The 20,036-nt window shown below is 34.4% G+C and overlaps 2 protein-coding genes across 2 annotated transcripts in view; one reads left to right on the forward strand and one right to left on the reverse strand.

Annotated features, from left to right (window-relative positions):
* Nucleotides 1-399: 399 nt before the first annotated feature.
* LOC132723381 (aladin-like) overlaps nucleotides 400-20,036 on the forward strand; it is a 45,433-nt gene continuing 25,796 nt past the window's right edge. The window contains 5 exon segments of the mRNA XM_060708088.1: nucleotides 400-554; nucleotides 1,336-1,516; nucleotides 2,556-2,647; nucleotides 3,759-3,805; nucleotides 4,541-4,726. Of these exon segments, the coding sequence (XP_060564071.1) occupies nucleotides 438-554; nucleotides 1,336-1,516; nucleotides 2,556-2,647; nucleotides 3,759-3,805; nucleotides 4,541-4,726 (623 nt within the window). The 5' untranslated portion in view covers nucleotides 400-437.
* On the reverse strand, nucleotides 6,817-11,240 carry LOC132723383 (uncharacterized). Its single transcript, XM_060708089.1, has 3 exons — nucleotides 10,916-11,240; nucleotides 9,504-9,619; nucleotides 6,817-9,094 (listed from the first exon to the last, which is right to left on the reverse strand). The coding sequence occupies exons 1-3, from the start codon at nucleotides 11,210-11,212 to the stop codon at nucleotides 8,692-8,694; spliced, it is 816 nt and encodes a 271-aa protein (XP_060564072.1). The 5' UTR covers nucleotides 11,213-11,240; the 3' UTR covers nucleotides 6,817-8,691.

Consider the following 20,036-nt stretch of genomic DNA (forward strand, 5'->3'; position numbering starts at 1 on the left):
TGCTTGAAAATTAATGCGCCTCTCATTTGACAATCTTTACGCATTGACCTCCCCTGAATTTTCCGGCGTTATTGTACATATAAAGGGAAGTAACCGCTTAAAAAAAAGTGGACTACTTTAGGCATTTGCAATTAACAGCATTAGACTCTGAAATTTCGCTACCATTATTTGTTTGGTTTGACGACCCAAACAAATAAAAAGCAAATGCAACAACAAATCACTCCTTTGACCTTTTCATTTTGTTATACAGATTACATTTATAGGTTAAAGCATACTTAGTATAGAAGGAAAATTAAATCTATTAGTAAGTTGGTAATTTTGAATAATTTGCGTAGCTTATATAGTGAATGTATGCTATTTTATCATTGTATAGCTTATCATATAGTACCCTACTTTATCATAGTTTTATAGTATGCTTTTTATTTGTAGACTGGGACATGACAAGCACAAGCATTTTAAAATGCTTTCCTCCAGCACCTGGAAAGGGGCAGATAACTGTGTTTGAACAGATAGGGGAATTAAGTTCTGTACCACAAGATCAGGCAAAATTAAAGGTTAGATAAACACATCTTTACATATATGCAAAAATACAAATATAGATATATTATATTTTAGATTGAATCTTTGATTCTAAAATATGTGCAAAACTTTCTTGAATAATTTAAAACTTTTTTTGTATATAATATAAAGGTGACTTAAATGTTGATATTATACATGTATTTCTTGAACTTGAAAATAATAATTTTACTTTATCCTTAAAATCTTTGTAGTTTCTTTTACATAATTAAGTAGGCTTCTTGAGAGTTGTTGCCTTTTACAGATGAGCATTAAAACCTCATGTCTAGCTCTTGTTGACATTTTGTTCTTTGTTGGTCATCTTGTAATTAATGGTAAACTACATGTTATGCTACTATTTTCTATGATAAAAAAGTGAAAATCTTGGGCAAAAATGTCAGAGACAGCAATCAAGAAATTATTGGATAATGTATGCCAATTTATGATTTTTTAAAGTGAATTTTGGAAAAGAGCAATTTATACCTAATCTAATGCTATGAATATATTATTATATCCTAGGAGTTTTTGTATCATCTTGGGAAATAAGGTACCTTTGCTAAAGTAGGGTAAAAATACCCTTTGCATATACATGTAATAAAAGCGATATTTGATTGTGCTTAATACCAGTCAGTTAAGAAGAATGTATAGTACAATGTTTTTAATGGATCTACCATTATTCAAATGGTATATATCATTGATATATTTTGCAGACTGTACCTTCTATCTTAAATAGGTAGCATTGATTTGTTACAACATCACCAAGTTGTTTCTTGCATGTAGTTTCAGGGGTATCCTGACGTAGCCATTAACAAAGACAATACTCGCAGCCTAACACAGCGTGAGAACGCAAAATCAGCATTCTTACCCCATGATGAGACAGTGTCTAAAAGAGTATACCATGCCTGGCAGGATATGGGGGTATCTGGGGCACTGGAGGAAATCGTGAATGATGCAGAGCAAGGTAAGATGTCATCTTTAAATAAACATGTTTTTATAATTATATGCAAAAGAAAAGCATCATCCTGGGCACCTAGTCATTCACATGTTCGTCTGTTGGCAATTTTGTGCCTGATCTGTATCTTTTGAACCAATGGAAGAAAATTGAAACTACCTGACAGAAATTTTAACCATAATTAGATGGTGTTCAGAGTTCAGATTTGATGTTCCTCAGGTCAAAGTCACACAGCTAGTCAGATATTATAGGTATGAATTTTAAAATTCAGATAGGCCAGTATTCAGACATGTTAAAGGGTATAAATCTATATCTTATGACATATTTTTGTAACATATCTACCATGTTTATTTCATAAAAGCATTTTGGAAGTATTCTTTTTTAAAATTGAAACAATAATTTTTGCAGCAGATATATAGCTTTATACACTTTAAATACACTTTAACAATGGCAGAAAATGCCTGGTTTTTTACCTGAAATGTATATATGATGTATATTTATTTTTTTAAATGATAATGAATTGACTTGATTGGCAAATCACCTACATTGTATTTTTATACCATGCAAAATATCTGTGTACTTATATTTTTTGTGCATTATTGTATATTCTACTTTTACCACTAAATTTGATACAATTCTAACAGTTTACAAAATGTCCCTTCATGTATTCAGGGAAACAAACATTATTTGATGAGAAATCCATTAATTTCTTATCATACAATGTACATCATTGATCTAATTAAACTCGTATCAAATTTCTGTTGTACATTTATGTAAAAAAAAGCACACTGTTGATTAAAAGAAAGTGTTATTTCCTAGATTGCTGATTTTGAATTCTCAAATTCATGCTATGAGTTACATTGGTAAATTATTGGAAAAATTATATCCTATGTCAAGTTTTTTTAAACCTCTTTAGTTTTCAAAATTGTTCTTAGATCTAGTAAATGTACTATCTATACATGTACCAAACAGATGGCTGTTTGAAGTTACTTAAGTATGACAGTCTTAGAGTTTGTTGTTATGATTGATTATTAACTTAAATTTTCAGTTCCAAATTGGATTTCTGCGATTGCCCAAAAATTGCTTGTTCTGTCACGCTGGACCGGTTCCCTACATGGGTCATTTTTCCCACATTTAGCTGTAAGTTCATTTCTTAATCATTTGCATTGGAATCACAACAGTTCATTTGTGCTCATTAGTCCCAGAATCAGTAGTAATTGTAGCTTTTGCAGAATTGTCCTGGTGAATATTTTTGCTAAACATTGATTAATAATCATGCTTTACTATTTTCAAATTACTTTTATCTGATGGCTTAAAAGTGTTATGGAGAGAGAATTGCAGTAAATGCAAATCTTTTTTTCACTATATCTGGCTTGGTCATTAAATTTCTGAATATCATGAAAGAAATTTGTAAAACGTTTTAACAGTGTAGTTGCATCAGCATGCAAGTTTTACAATCTGACCATTCCTATATCATTCTATGTAGGATTTTTGGATCCATGACAATTGGTCAAATAGAAATTATGTCTTATTAGCAATTTAGTTGAATCTAGTTTACAAATGTCAAATTATTTTCCAAAGTCTGTTTGTCAAAAAGTGATGAAAGCTTCACATAATTTTAATTGATCTTTGATTTATATGGTAACATCCATAAAAATACAATGTAGCTATTTCTATACTTACTTTATTTTGGCCAGTGTTTGAACAGTATTTACTCAAAGCACAGACTATTTTAGAACATTGTTCATCAACACATGAGTATAGATTAACACAGGGGCGTCTGTGGGCGAGTGGTTAAGGTCGTTGACTACAAACCACTTGCCTCACTGCTGTGGGTTCGAATCCCGACAGGGACTTTGGATTCTTTCATGTGAGGAAGCTATCCAGCTAGCTTACTGAACGTTGGTGGTTCTACTCAGGTGCCCGTTCGTGCCTGAAAAAATGCACGAAGGGGCACCTGAGGTCTTCCTCCACCAGTAAAGCTGGAACGTTGCCAAATGACCTATACTGTGTCCGTGTGATGTAAAACCCAAGTAAAAAAAAATAAATAAAAAAATAGATTAACACACTGTTCCGTTATAAATACTCAGTCGCTGATTGTTTTTGATGAATTGTCACATCTGAATACACATGTTCTTATCATGAAGACAAAATAACATATTCAAAGAACAGGAGCATTGTTTATAAAAAGATACCAATAATGTTGATTACATTAGTACTTTATCAGACTGTCATTTTCTCATATTTGCAGTTATCAAATGAAGACATAGTTTCAAGGTTTTCAAGCGTAGTTCATTGGTAAGAAATGTTTTATCTTACCTAAATTTTGTAATAGTATGGCTTCACTTAATCAACTAGCTTAGGAAAACTCATTTAAATCTTCTTGTCTGAAACTAAATATCTTAAATCTTGTACCATTGCCTTGTAGACATCTATAAATGTTAATTTATTGGAGTCGCTTATTTTACAAAGATATTAAAGAGAATCACATGCATATATCTTCTTGTGTAAAACTGTAAGTGATTTCAGGCTAGCAATTAATGACCAACATAACCTACTAATTTATAGTTTTAAATGTGAGTGTAATAGTTAAATAGTTGCATACAGTCTCATACTTCCTAAACAGTGAAACTAGAAACACTGATATAATGCTGTTATGTACTACAGGATAGATTAAATCCTAGATTAGGGAGCATCCATGGCCTGAATGGTTAAGGTCCTTGACTTAAACCACTCGCCCCTACCACTGTTGGTTCCATTCCAAAGGGTCTTTGGATTCTTTTATGTGAGGAAGCTATCCAGTTAGGTTACTGAATGTCAGTGGTTCTACTTAGATGCCTGTCCGTAGTCGTCCTCCACTCTTAAAGCTGAAAAGTTGCAATTTGACCTATACTGTGTTGATGTGACATTAATCCTAACAAAAAAACAAAAAAAACAACAACTAAATCATCATCAAAATTTGTATGCATTTTAGATTTTCGTTTGAAAAAAGTTGACTGTATTTAAAATGCTGATATATATTCTTGATTTCAGGACTGTTAGCCCAATCAAAGCATTTGCATGGCATCCACACACACTGAAATTCTCTTACACCTTAAAAGATGATACTGTGAGAGTACATGCAAACTTTACAGAGCTGGCTTCCAGTCTGAAACACACAGAGCTGGTTCCCATATTGGAACATAAACTACAGAAGAATGTTTCTTGTTTGGCTTGGCAGTAAGTTGTTATATTTAGATATTTGGTGAAATAATTGATGATTGTCATTTGTTGTTTGTATGACAATGTTGTAAAATTAACTTTTTGTTAGAACTGATCATTGATGATAGTAGCAACTGTAGTATCAAATATTAACAGTTAAGGATTGTGATCTTATTCATTATTTCCTAAGGCTATTAAATATTTTTATAAAATTAATCAACAGTAAAATTATATTGTTTCAATAATCTCATGGTCAATTCTCCCTAGAAATGTCACAGTTATTTGATTTTAACACACATGAATATTGCAGGTAAACAGTATAAAATGTTCCGTAACAAAATATTATGCTGCTATTTTAAGTAGGATTTTATCCATTTTAAGCAATGATTTTGTTTTGTACATACACCATTCTTTATTAAGGTAATTAACTGCCATATTTTTTTCATATAAGCATTTTGGAAGTATTCTTTTTAAAAAGTTAAAAAATAATTTTTTAGCAGAGAAATAGCTTTATACACTTTAAAAAAAACAATTTCTTAATTGCTGAAACTGTTAAAAGTCCCAATTTAATCTTGAAATTTCCCCTTTAGCAACAGACCAGCCTTTTTGACCACCTTTTATCTCTTTTTATGCCACCACATCGGTGGCATATTGCGATTCACCTGTGTGTATGCCACCGCATCAGTGGCAGATAGCAATTCACCTGTGTGTATGTATGTGTGTGTGTTTGTGTGTGTGTTATATAGATTATATAGTGAACTTAAAAAATCTTCTTGTAAAAAACCACTAGTCCAATTTCAACCAAACTTGGCAGGATTGTTCCTTGGGTGAACGGTTTCCAAAGTTGTTCAAAGAATTTCATTCCATGCAGAAATCTGGTTGCCATGGCAACCAAAAGGAATTATAAGAATAAATTTAAAAAATCTTCTTGTAAAGACACAAAAGGTCTAGAGCTTAGATATTTTGCATAAGGCATTGTCTGGTAGACCTCTAACAAGATTGTTAAAATTATAGCCCTGGGGTCAAAATTGCCCCCGCCCTGGGGGTCATTGATTTCAATATATACATATAGTAAAAAATAAAAAAAATCTTATTATCTGAATGTACAAGGCTTTAATATTTGTTAAATAATATCATCTAAAGGTACTCTACCAAAGTTGTTCAAATTTTGCCTCTTGTGTCAAAATTAGCCCCGCCCCTGGGAGCCATAGGTTTATCTTATATGTATATAGTTAAAACTTAAAAAATCATCTTCTCTAAATTTACAAAGGATAGAGTTAAGATATTTTGCATGAAACATTGTGTAGTGAACCTCTAGCAAGATTGTTCAAATTATAGCCCTGGGGTCAAAATTGGTTCCGCCCCGGGGTCATTGATTTTCATTATGTACATATAGTGAAAAAAAAAAAAATTTTGTCTGAAGGTTCAAGGCATAGAGCTTTGATGTTTGATATATAATATCATCTATAGATCCTCTACCAAAGTTGTTCAAATGTCAAAAATTGGCCCTGCCCGGGGTCAGTGATTCTCATTATGTACATGTAGTAAAACAGAAAATAAAACAAATGTTTTCTGAATGGGAGTAAGCTATAGCTTAGATATTTGACTTGAAATGTTGTTTGGTGGCCTGTATCAAGATTGTTAGTAAACCCTTGGGTCAAAATAATGCCTTGCCCAAGGGGACAGTGACCTACTTTCTTGTCCTTTGATGTACAGCAATGACATTTTGACCATGTGCACAGTTTTAGTTGTAAAATTGAACTTTGACCTAGATTTTTAAAATTTGACCTACTTTCTTGTCCTTTGATGTACAGCTATGAAATTTGAACCATGCGGTGGCATAGCATTTTTCTCAAATGCAATCTTGTTATTAATTGCTTTGAAACTTAATTATGTTATGGGTCATACATGTAACTTTTTATCTCAAAGTTAATGTTTCACTTCACCTGACTTAGTCAAAAGACCTGTCCTTTTTCCACTTTCAAGCATTATTTTAAAATACATTTTCATACAAACAGACCTGTTTTCAGTCTGTTGTTGAGGACTTGAAACAGCTGAGTAATGGTAAACCAGGAGTAAACATTGCATAAAACACCAAGATGATTAGAGTACATTTATTTGTAGCAAATTTTGTTATTATTTTAACGCAAGAGTTTTATGTTAATACCATTGTTATTAAATACATGTATGTGTTTCATGAAATCACTTGAATTAATTGTAATAATTTGAATAAATGTATTTTATTTTTAACCAAGATATTTGGACTATTTTATTTGCGTTGAACCTAAGGTGAGATTGTGTTGACAATGTTACATGCTCAAATAAGTTGGTCAACATGAACTATATGGTAGAGAAATCACTCAAGATGTGTCTCCTCATGAAAGAAAACACTCAAATAGATATTTGGTTAAAGTTCTAGCAACCTCATTTTGAGGTATTTTTATCGAAATTACACCCAAAATGATGAGTAAAATGTTTTATGTAGCAAAGCATTCTTTGATCTTTGAAAAAATAACCATGTTCTTTTAAATTGGATATTTTTATGCTCCCTGAAAAATTTCGGGGGAGCATATGGTTGCCGCCTTGTCCGTCCGTCCGTCTGTCCGTACAAACCAAGAGGTACTTGTGTGACTAGGAGAACAATCGGTAACAGTAAATTCTCTTTGATCCTATTCATTCCGTTTTTACTTGTGTGTCTTTTTGTAAGCCTTGTGTGACTAAAAATGGCTAAAAAGATCAAAGGAAAAGTCACAAAGTACCATTTCGTAGGTCTGTCCGTCCGTCCGTTCCTCAGCACAAACACTTTAGGTATATGAGCTAACTAACGGTACACTTGGACAAAAGAGATCAAAGGACTTCATTCCGTAAATAATAGTTAGCTCATAAGTAAACAATAGTTAGCCCACAAGGAAACAAAAGAAAAGAACAATAGAAATAGCTCATAAACCTGAAAAATTGGTACGTCCGCCCATCCGTCCGCTTTTCTTGTCCCGGACATAACTTTGAAACAACAAGAGGTATCAACATGAAACTTTGTGTAGGTGTGCATAGCACAAGAACCATAACTCTGCCTTGCCTAATTTTTGAATTATTGCCCTTTGTTTATTTTTACACTTTGAACTTTGTCCGGGACATAACTCTAAAACAATAAGAGGTATCAACATGAAACTTTGTAGGTAGATAGATATTATTGAGTAGGTGTGCAGTGCACAAGAACTGTTACCCTGCCTTGCCTAATACTTGAATTATTGCCCTTTGTTCATTTTTACACTTTGAACTTTGTCCAGGACATTACTCTAAAATTATAAGAGATATCAACATGAAACTTTGTAGATAGATAGGTATCATTGGGTAGAAGTACAGTGCTAGAAAATCATAACTCTGCCTTGCCTTATTTTGAAGTTATTGCCCTTTGTTCATTTCTACACTATGAATTTTACCCGGGACATAACTCTGAAACTATAAGAGATATCATCAGAAAACTTTATAGATAGATAGATCTCTTTGAATAGAAGTGCAGTGCAAAAAAACATAACATCACCTTGCGTTATTTTGGAGTTTTTGCACTTTGTTCATTTTTTTATTCTTTCCTGTGTCCAAAACCTTCTCGGGGGCATCACCCGGTTCAACCGGTTCTTGTTATATATAAACTGTGTTTACCTTTTTATATGCCCAAATAAATTTTGGTGTAAACAGTAAAATGTTATGCACCTGGTTATCTGTCTGTCCGTCTGTTAGCAGTTTTCGTGTCTTGTCTGTATTTTGGAGTGTTGGAAGGAAATTAAAACCTGGCAGAAATGTTAACCATAATGATATGATAATAATGATTTGGAGTCAGTCAAAAGTTTAGACTTTTTAGACATACAGACTTATCACATCTATATGTTTATAAGACATATAGGCTTTTAGGACATACATATATTATGAAGCAGAATACAAGTCTTCATTGCAGAAATACTGTCAGTAGTGATGTGTATGCTGTATTATGTTGGACAAGCCATCCAATGAAAACCTGCCCCATATGCTATTGTATCTGACCATATGCTTCCATGTACTTTGGCTTGGGTGGCAGATATCTCTTTCACAACAAGTGATAGTCGCAAATTTCTGCCATGATAGAAGTCAAACTTTGAAGTTCCAATGGTAAATGCAGGTGTGTTTCTAAATGGCCTCTTGAAATTTATTGTGTATGTATATGGAAATGGAGTGTTGCGTTTCCAAATGCTTTCATATCCTGATTGACAGTGCTCTGTCTGCTGTATTTCAGTGATGTTCCTGAAGCTAACAAAGTCTACAGCCAGTTTGTCTATATTAGTTCCCATGGATACCAACCCCTCGCTATTTCTTGCAATATCTTCATTTACTTCAGTCACTTTTTTCTCTATCCTGCATTTATGGGAAATAAATAAAATTGAAATACACAATTATTGCATATATAATCTAACATTATATAAAAGTGTCTTTAAAATATATTGGTATGGTTTTAAAGTCAAATGTTATTCATGTTAAACTGTTAGCTGCAAATGTTTTTATTCACTCAAAGCTTTTTTGTTAGAGAAATTTTGAAGAATAAAAAAAATCTATGCTAGAAAATAAATATCTTTCTTATGTCCCTAAAGGTAGTGATATAGTAATCCGTCTGTTGCAGATTAAACATTGACAGTATGATGTGTTATTTGCAAGATTAAGATCCTAAGCATATAGCCTATACAAAGATGAGTGGCCTAAATTGTAGATGTACAGTAAAAACTCTGAAAACTGGACCCTGTTTAAAATATACAGAATATCAACTTACAAGTTTTCTATATCCTGTTTTGCCTGGTTCTGTTCTGCTTTCATTCTCACAATTGCATTCTCAACAACTTGACAACATGTTGTAGAGTTTCCAGGTGGAGTAATTGGAGGCGTTGTCTAAAAATTAATTAAAATGTCTTTTATAACATGCTTTTCAGTAGTTTATAGAAATATATCAGTGAAATAAAAAACTGTTATTTCACTGCAATTTGCTGTTGAGGTTTGTAGTAACTAGTAGATGATCCCAATTTTTTTTGAGTTCAGTAGAAGATCAAAGTCACAGTGGTCTTAACCTAGAAAAGCACGTCTAATCAAATCAAAATTTATTTATTGTCAGTATATATTATAAAATTTCACAAAACATAAGCTATGTATAGCTTTTGACAGGCATAATCTGTCCAACCAATTTGGCTTACAGTGGAAAAATTTAAACATGGAGATGATTGAATTTTGGGGTCAGTTTGGTTGAAGGTCAAGTTCAGTGGCATTGACCAGAAAAACTTGTCCAACTCATAACTAGAGGATTCAGTTTGGGCTACATTATCCTAAAATTAAGTGTTAAGGTCAGTAGTAAAGCCTGGATTGGTTTTGAGGCTAGCCAGTCTAAGGTCAAAGTTTTACTTTGGCATTGCCAATTTAAAATTTGTCTGACAAATAACTAACAAATAACTAGAGTATTGTTTGATCTACAGTCCTAAGATTTGGTTTGTCATGATAAGAAGAGGGCCCCTTTTCTATTTTAAATTAAGTCAGTCAGACAAAGGTCAAGATACTTATAGCTTTGACCATTAGAAATGTGATGGATCAATGAATTGAGAATGATTTAGCTGACAGTATTAAACATTTAATGGGGGAGATTGGTTATACCAGAAAATGACCCCAGTGATTTTAAGGTCAGTGTGTCAAAGTTAAGTTATCATCAAAATCTTTTCCAGTCAATAACTATAAAAATATTGAGCTGTTCTTTACTGTTGCATTTGCTCTAAATAAACAGACATTGTAAACTTTATTTTCAATACAATAGGTCCAGTGAATTTTGAAAGTTAACAGGACCTTGTTATAGCCTACATGGACTTGCAAACATATTTGTGCAGGTATTTATATAATAAATAAGGAAGTTAAATTTTACCCTGATATGTTTTACACTGACACCATTCTGTCCTCAGTTGAGTGCTTTTAGGCCGATGGTCACCTTGTTTATAGATAGTTGTTAAGAGACTACTTTGGAGGAAGTCAGAAATTGGTGTTGGTGAGTTGAGTTGGTGTGCAGAAACTAAACAATTACATGACTGTATAATGTGCTTATACATGTTTTAAGAAATAATGTCAATGCACTTAACCATGTTTGAAGATATCTTTAAGAAAGTGAAATTTGTTATTTGAAACATAGCATTTAAATAAGTGTTAACTTACATTTGTGGAGATTCCTGTAACAAGTCCGCATTGTGATTTTATCACATCAACTTCTGCCTGAGTTGATTTTAGCTTTGTCTGAGTAAATGTCAGTTCAGCTTTGGTTGATGTCAGTTCTGACTTGGTTGATGTCAGTTCAGCTTTGGTTGATGTCAGTTCTGATTTGGTTGACATTAGAACACCACGTAACAAGGACATTTCACTGTTAATTGTATCTATTTTAACAGCTAGCATGGAATACACATCATCAGCACTCAAATTAGCTTCTGTATACTTCAGAGTGTAGAAAATCAACATTGATTGTAGCAAAATCTTGTAAATGCACATTTTTAAGTGTTAAAGTTCCTCAAACAAACTTGAGAAGTATCTTAAACTAGTGTTTATACTCATTTGATTTCTTTTTATAGAATTTTAAGTACTTGTATGCTCATAAAAACAGAAGATCTTGTCAATTAAAGCATGTTTGACAGACATTTGCTGTAAATCTATAATTTTCATATTTTCCTTATAAAGTCAAGAAGTATGAAATTAAATTTTTTTTTCAATTGGTCCGTCAGTACATAAGAATACAGTTTATTGAAACTTTGCTTCTTTTTGTCCACACCCACTCTTATTCCTTCCAATACTTTATGAATCTATCAACATGAAACTTGAAATGCTTGAGTGTCATGACAAGGAACAGTTGCTAGGCAAGGGAAATTATCATGAAGCAATATTTTTAGCCGTTAATCCCCATTGATACTTGTTTATCATGAAAAGGTACAGTTGTAAGACAGTTGTTTCCCTGCCCCAATACAAGCTTGGACCTTTCTGTGACTTTCTTTCCATGGACAAAATCATAAATAGAAGTTTATGGTAACAATGTTGTTTTTTATGTCTTTGTACATTCTTAATTATTTTATACACAAGTTAGTACAGCAATAGGCACAGCATTTAGCTAATAATTTTTGCCCAATCATCAAGCTATGTTGTATCACATGACGGTATCCACTAACCACCAACCATTATTCTTTACTTGTTATGTGTGATTGCCTTGGCAATTTTCATTTAATTTTTGGAAAACCACCTCCTCTTACACACCTACCCCTATATTTTGGTACATTGTGAAGGTTAATATATAACTATAGTTGTAAGAAAATAAAATGTTGTGCTTTGTTAAAAAAAAGTCAGTGTAACTGTGATATTTAGGTTGGTTTCTGATATCCAGGTTCTGTTATCTGGTTCTCTGATGTTCAGGTTTGTCCAGTAATCTGGTTCTTTGATGTTCAGGTTCTTTCAGTAATCTGGTTCTTTGATGTTCAGATTCTTTCAGTAATCTGGTTTTTTGATGTTCAGGTTTCTCCAGTAATCTGGTTTTCTGATGTTCAGGTTTCTCCAGTAATCTGGCCCTTTGATGTTCAGGTTTCTCCAGTAATCTGGTCCTTCGATGTTCAGGTTTCTCCAGTAATCTGGTCCTTTGATGTTCAGGTTTCTCCAGTAATCTGGTCCTTTGATGTTCAGGTTTCTCCAGTAATCTGGTCCTTTGTGTTCAGGTTTCTCCAGTAATCTGGTTTTTTGATGTTCAGGGCTCTCCAGTAATCTGGTCCTTTGTGTTCAGGTTTCTCCAGTAATCTGGTTTTTTGATGTTCAGGTTTCTCCAGTAATCTGGTCCTTTGTGTTCAGGTTTCTTCAGTAATATGGTTCTTTGATGTTCAGGTTCCTCCAGTAGTCTGGTTCTTTGATATTCAGGTTATCTGAAATTTAGGTTTCTCCAATATTTAAATTTTTCTGAAAATCAGAAGCCTCTCAAATTGTTTTCTCTGATATTGAGGTTTGATATTCAGGTATCTCTGACATTCAAAATATGTTGTTTATGAAGAAAAGAATTCTTCTGTTTTTTTCGCCACAAAGTAGCTTTAAAGTTGCATGTTTAAACTGTTTCTACTTGATAATGTTTAACAATGTAAATCTTATCTTTTTCTTCTATTCGTAAAATGTTACTGATTTATCTTTTGACAAAGATTATCTTTTGTTTTGTAGCTTTGAAACAACAAATGAATTTGCATGACAGTAAATTCAACATTTGTTTAACATGTTTGTACAGGTATTTATATGATAAATAAGGAAGTTAAATTTTATGCTGATATGTTTGAATATTTAGATAAAATTTTGACTATGTAATATCTTTGTCAGTGTCACATCAACGGGCACATCCTTTGAACGCTATGCAGTCAATATTTGAGGCGCACTATGACAAAATCAACATAGTGTGTTAGTGAACAGCATTGATCCAGACCAGCCTGCGCATCCTCGCAGTCTGATAAGGATCCATGCTGTTCGCTTACAGTTTCTCTACTTGTAATAGATTTTGGTAAGCGAACAGCATGGATCCTGATCATACTGAGCGGATTCGCAGGCTGGTCTGGATCCATGCTGGTAGCAAACGCATGAATTTTTATATTCTATTCTAAATATTTGAAGGCGATAAGGTTGTATGGATGATAAATATTTGTATATCTGTGCAATACTAAGGTCTTCATGCAAAGGCATTTTGAACGAATCCTATCATCAACAGCAACCAGAAATTGCCGGCAGCTCCATAACATCATAATTTGTAAATGGTGGACAATTCTGGCCAATTGCTTTTGAAATACATGTATTGTTAAAGCCAGGTTGTCAGCATCCGTGTGAAACTCTAACATGTGTGACCTTAACTTAAATTCCTTTCTATTAGGACATCATGAGAAAAACAGATGAGCACAGTGGTTCATGATTGTTTTGTTTAAAAAAATATTTGGTTTTATGTCACACCGACACAGTATATGCCATATGGTGATGTTCCAGCTTTACTGGTGGAGGAAGACTTCTGGTGCACTTCCATGCATTATTTCAGGCACAAACAGGTACCTTAGTAGAACCATAATGTTCCGTAAGCTAGCTGGATAGCTTCCTCACAAGAAAGAATTCAAAGTCCCTGTAGGGATTCAAACCCACAGCGGTAAGGGGCAAGTGGTTTGAAGTAGGTTCATGAACTAAAGCGTTAGAAATGGTATAAAAAAGCAGCATCCTTTCAACCGCAACATTCGTGATTTCCCAAGGATTAAAAAAAAAAAAAAAAGCCTTGGTACCTACCCTACCTAACTTTTATCAGCCTGTTCCTCTAAACACAGAATTTTTTTTTTTGGCCTAATGAAGAAATGATATGAAAACCCCAAGACACTCCCCCAAAAATAAAAGGAAATATATTATTCACATTGTTAAGAAAAATCTTAAATAAAAATCACAATGTAAAACAAAAAATGTTGACACATATATCATTTCTTTTTGTAAAAAAAAAAAAAAATAAGTATACATTTGAAATATATGCTCACACATTCATCAGGTAACAAAAACTAATTTTTTTGTCAAATTATTATTGTTGAATTTTTTACAGGTCATGCATTTGTTTATTTTATTGTTCAATTATCCAACTAACATACAATATTCAAGGGTTGTTCGGGAAGTTCTGGGAATTTTGTCATATCTCCTATATTTTTCGTTTCTAAGACGTAATATTTTGCACATACTAAGATTAGCATATCACGGAACTATTCCTAAAAATTGAATGGAATCAGACAACAATAGCCGGAAATAGCAGTAACCATAGCAACACTATAATGCCGCACCGCAGCAGTCCGACTCTAAAGAAAGGTATAATGCGCTACACTAATAATATTTCGTAATTTTGATAATGTAAAAAATGCGCGAAAATGCTGGTCAGCAGCGGAGCGTCATGACGTTATTTCCTGAAAACATCATAATGTTATTTAAATTCTCAACGGATCAACATTGTTTTAAAGTTGTTGCCCAGAGCCACTGAGTAAACAACATGACGTCGATAGGTGACGTTGAATTGCGAAGCATCGTGAAATTTTGTGTTGCGCTGGAAAAGTCTTCCACAGAAACAATGAAAATGATCAATTCCATAGGAAAATACAAGAAATGCAGTCCGGCTACAGTGTATAGATGGTATGCTCGTTTTAAAGAAGGAAGAAACGCTCCATACAGCCCGGACCTCGCTCCAATGGACTATTGTGTGTTCCCGGAGCTCAAATCACAGCTGCGTGGAAAACGCTTTGACTCAGCTGACAATCTTGTTAAGCATACGCAAGCTATAGTCTCGTCCTTTACCGATAGCTGGTACGTGGAAACATACAATAAGTGGATCAGCCGACACAGGAAATGCATCGAAATTGCAGGTGACTACGTTGAAAAGGTGCGACGATCGATGGACTTTAACGTCGCATAACGTTGCAAATGACGTCGGCGTGCTCCGGGTGTTTGTTATATGGTTATTTACTATTTTTATTATGTTTTAGTTCTGTGTGTATGATGATGATATTTTCAGATACTGTACAGTATATATTGAAATAAATGAGTATATATTTATATTTACGCTAACCCGACTACAACGTGTGCTATAAAACAATTCGCAGAACTTCCCGAACAACCCTCGTATATATATATATATATAATATATATATATATATATACATGTATATATAAACTGCTTTGATATATATAGTTTAAAGATTTTGTGTTTAGGTCAATGATTATTAGTACATATAGCTTTATTATGCCCCCATTTTGAAAAAAAGGGGGTATATTGCTTTGCACTTGTCGGTCCGTCGGTCCGTAGACCAAATGGTTTCCGAGTGATAACTAAAGAACCCTTAGGCCTAGGAACTTCAAACTTGGTATGGTGATTGGTCATGACCAGTAGATGACCCCTATTGATTTTGGGGTCAAGGGGTCAAAGGTCAAGGTCACATTGACCTTGAAAGCAAAAACGGTGTCCGATCAATAACTAAAGAACCTTAAGGCCTAGGAACTTTAAACTTGGTATGGTGATTGGTCATGACCAGTAGATGACCCCTATTGATTTTGGGGTCAAGGGGTCAAAGGTCAAGGTCACATTGACCTTGAAAGCAAAAACGGTTTCCGATCAATAACTAAAGAACCTTAAGGCCTAGGAACTTCAAACTTGAGATGGTGATTGGTCATGACCAGTAGATGACCCCTATTGATTTTGGAGTCAAGGGGTCAAAGGTCAAGGTCACATTGACCTTGAAAGCAAAAACAGTTTCTGATCAATAACTAAAGAACCTTAAGGCCTAGGAACTTCAAACTTGGTATGGTGATTAGTCATGACCAGTTGATGACCCCTATTGATTTTGGGGTCAAGGGGTCAAAGGTCAAGGTCACATTGACCTTAAAAGCAAAAACGGTTTCCGATCAATAACTAAAGAACCTTAAGGCCTAGGAACTTCAAACTTGGTATGGTGATTGGTCATGATCAGTAGATGACCCCTATTGATTTTGGGGTCAAGGGGTCAAAGGTCAAGGTCACATTGACCTTGTAGGTAAAAACGGTTTCCGATCAATACCTAAAGAACCTTAAGGCTTAGGAACATCAAACTTGGTATGGTGATTGGTCATGATCAGTAGATGACCCCTATTAATTTTGGGGTCAAGGGGTCAAAGGTCAAGGTCACATTGACCTTGTAGGTAAAAACGGTTTCCGATCAATAACTAAAGAACCTTAAGGCCTAGGAACTTCAAACTTGGTATGGTGATTGGTCATGATCAGTAGATGACCCGTATAGATTTTGGGGTCAAGGGGTCAAAGGTCAAGGTCACATTGACCTTTTAATTAAAAACGGTTTCTGATCAATAACAAAAGAACCCTTAGGCCTAGGAACTTCAAACTTGGTATGGTGATTGGTCATGATCAGTAGATGACCCCTATTGATTTTGGGGTCAAGGGGTCAAAGGTCAAGGTCACATTGACCTTGTAGGTAAAAACGGTTATCGATCAATAACTAAAGAACCTTAAGGCCTAGGAACTTCAAACTTGGTATGGTGATTGGTCATGATCAGTAGATGACCCGTATAGATTTTGGGGTCAAGGGGTGAAAGGTCAAGGTCACATTGACCTTTTAATTAAAAACAGTTTCTGATCAATAACAAAAGAACCCTTAGGCCTAGGAACTTCAAACTTGGTATGGTGATTGGTTATGACCAATCAGATGACCCCTATTGATTTTGGCGTTAAGGGGTCAAAGGTCAAGGTCACATTGACCTTGTAGGTAAAAACGGTTTCCGATCAATAATGAAAGAACCCTTAGGCCTAGGGACTTCAAACTTGAGATGGTGATTGGTCATGATCAGTAGATGACCCCTATTGATTTTGGGGTCTAGGGGTCAAAGGTCAAGGTCACATTGACCTCTTAGGTAAAAACGGTTTCCGATCAATAACTAAAGAACCCTTAGGCCTAGGAACTTCAAACTTGGTATGGTGATTGGTCATGACCAGCAGATGACCCCTATTGATTTTGGGGTTAAGGGGTTAAAGGGCAAGGTCACATTGACCTTGTACGTAAAAATGCTTTCCGATCAATAACTTAAGAACCCTTATGCCTAGGAACTTCAAACTTGGTATGGTGATTGGTCATGACCAGCAGATGACCTATTGATTTTGGGGTCAAGGGGTCAAAGGTCAAGGTCACATTGACCTTGTAGGTAAAAACGGTTTCCGATCAATTAACTAAAAACGCTTAGGCCTAGGAACTTCAAACTTTGTGTGATGATTGGTCATGACCAGCAGATGACCCCTATTGAGTTTTAGGTGAAGGGGTCAAAGGTCAAGGTCACATTGACCTTTTAAGTAAAAACGGTTTCTGATCAATAATTCAAGAACGCTTAGGCCTAGGAACTTCAAACTTGGTATGGTGATTTGTCATGACCAGCAGATTACTCCTATTGATTTTGGGATCAAGGGGTCAAAGGTCAAGGTCACAATGACCTTGTAAGTAAAAACGGTTTCTGATCAATAACTAAAGAACGCTTCGGCCTAGAAACTTCAAACTTGGCATGGTGATTGGTCATGACCAGCAGATGACCCCTATTGATTTTGGGGTCAAAGGTCAAGGTCACATTGACCTTGTATGTTAAAATGGTTTCAGATCAATAATAAGAGAACCCTTAGGCCTAAGAACTTCAAACTTGGCATGGTGATTGGTCATGACCAGCAGATGACCCCTATTGATTTTGGGGTCAAGGGGTCAAAGGTCAAGGTCACATTGACCTTGTAGGTAAAAACGGTTTCTGATCAATTTACTAAAAACGCCTAGGCCTAGGAACTTCAAACTTTGTTTGATGATTGTTCATGACCAGCAGATGACCCCTATTGAGTTTTGGGTCAAGGGGTCAAAGGTCAAGGTCATGACCAGTAGATACTTTATAACCCTTATTAATTGTTTGATCACTGGGTCAGAAGTCATGCATAATAACCTTATCACATGACTAATTGGCTGCTGATAGGGGGCATACATGTTTTACAAACATATCTTGTTGATTTTAAGGTCAGTCATCAAAGGTCAAGGTCACCTTTTTTTAAAATTTAAATAACCCATATCTCATTTTCATTGCTGTGTTAATAATATTTTTTTTTACCTTGATAATTGCAATTTGTCAAATGTTTAATGAAGTAGATCCTTCTTAAATTGACAAAGTATGGTATATATGTGTATTTAATATTTACTGTCAGTTATTGAGTAAATTATGAAAACTGTGTAATGGGAAGTTACATTTAAAACATATGGGGAAAAACATACCAGAAAAATTTCGAGGGAGTATATAGTCAGCGCCTTGTCCGTCTGTCTGTCCGTCAGCACTCACAGGACAGTAATTATGTGGCTAGAGGGACAATAGGTAACTGTTCTTTCTCTTTGATGTCATTCATTCTGTAATGCTTTTATGTGGCTATTTTCTTTTGTGTGGCTAAAAAGAACAATAGAGAGAACATTAGAGTAGCCACATTATTACTCTCCTGTTAGAACATCCGTCTGTCTGTTAGTCCGTTGTCTTGTCGGGAGCATAACTTGAAAACCCTTGGAGATAATTTGTTTAAACTTCATTCAGTGGTCAAGAGGGCATTGAGGGGGAGAGCAGTGTCAAAAAACCATAACTCTATTTTGCCCGGTTTTTGAATTATCTCCCCTTATAGAAAAATCTTGTCCGGGACATAACTCTAAACAATAAGAGATAGAATAGATCTCAATGGGTAGATGTGCAGTGCATAAGAACAATAACTCTTTTCTTCCTAATTTTGGAGTTATTGCCCTTTGTTAATTTTAACACTTTGAACTGTGTCTGGAACATAACTCTAAAACTATAAAACTATAAGAGATATCAAGATGAAACATTATAGGTAGATAGATCTCACTGAGTAAAAGTGCAGTGCAAAAGAACTTTAACTCTGTTAAGCCTCATTTTTGAATTATCTCCCCTTTTAGAAAAATCTTGTCAAAACTATAAGAGATATCAACATGAAACTTTGTAGGTAGATATATCTAAATGGGTAGATTTGCAGTGCACAAGAATTATAACTCTGCCTTGCCTAATTCTGGAGTTATTGCCCTTTGTTTATTTTTACTTTTTGAACTTTGTCTGGGAAATGACTCTAAAATTATAAGATATATATTAACATGAAACTTTGTTGGTAGATTGATCTCATTGAGTATAAGTGCAGAACAAAAAAACCATAACTCTATTTTGACCAATTTTTTTAATTATCTCCCCTTTTAAAAAAATCTTGTCCAGGAAATAACTAAAACTACAAGAGATATCAACATGAAACTTTGTAGGTAGATGGATCTCAATGGGTAGATGTGCAGTGCACAAGAACTTGAACTCCACCTTGCCAAATTTTGTAGTAATTGCCCTTTGTTCATTTTTACATTTTGAAGTTGTCCGGGACATAACTCGGAAACCATAAAAGATATCAACAAGAAACTAAAATTGTAGGTTGATAGATCGCATTGATTAGAAGTGCAGTGCAAAGAACAGTAACTCTGCCTTGCCTAATTTTGGAATTATTGCACTTTGAACTTTTTCCAGGGACATAACTCTGAAGCTACAAGAGGTGTACTTTCCTGTGTCAAAAACCTATTTGGGGAGCATCAGACGGCTCAAACCGGGCTCTTGTTTTGTAAAGGGCATTTGATACCAATTACCTAATAAAGTATGATACATGATGATTATACAAATGTTGCAACAATTATTAATTGATTTTGACATAAAATTGGCATAGAGAGAATTA

This window comes from Ruditapes philippinarum, unplaced genomic scaffold, assembly GCF_026571515.1.
Source record: "Ruditapes philippinarum isolate M1 unplaced genomic scaffold, ASM2657151v2 ctg6218_1_1_1_1, whole genome shotgun sequence".
Taxonomy (NCBI): Eukaryota; Metazoa; Mollusca; class Bivalvia; order Venerida; family Veneridae; genus Ruditapes; species Ruditapes philippinarum.

Coding starts and splice junctions, on each gene's coding strand:
- LOC132723383 (XM_060708089.1), bottom strand. CDS start 11,212: ATGTTGATTTTCTACACTCTGAAGTATACAGAAGCTAATTTGAGTGCT. Junction 9,620..10,915: donor TTACAGGAATCTCCACAAAT/GTAAGTTAACAC, acceptor ATTAATTTTTAG/ACAACGCCTCCAATTACTCC. Junction 9,095..9,503: donor AAACAGGATATAGAAAACTT/GTAAGTTGATAT, acceptor CCATAAATGCAG/GATAGAGAAAAAAGTGACTG.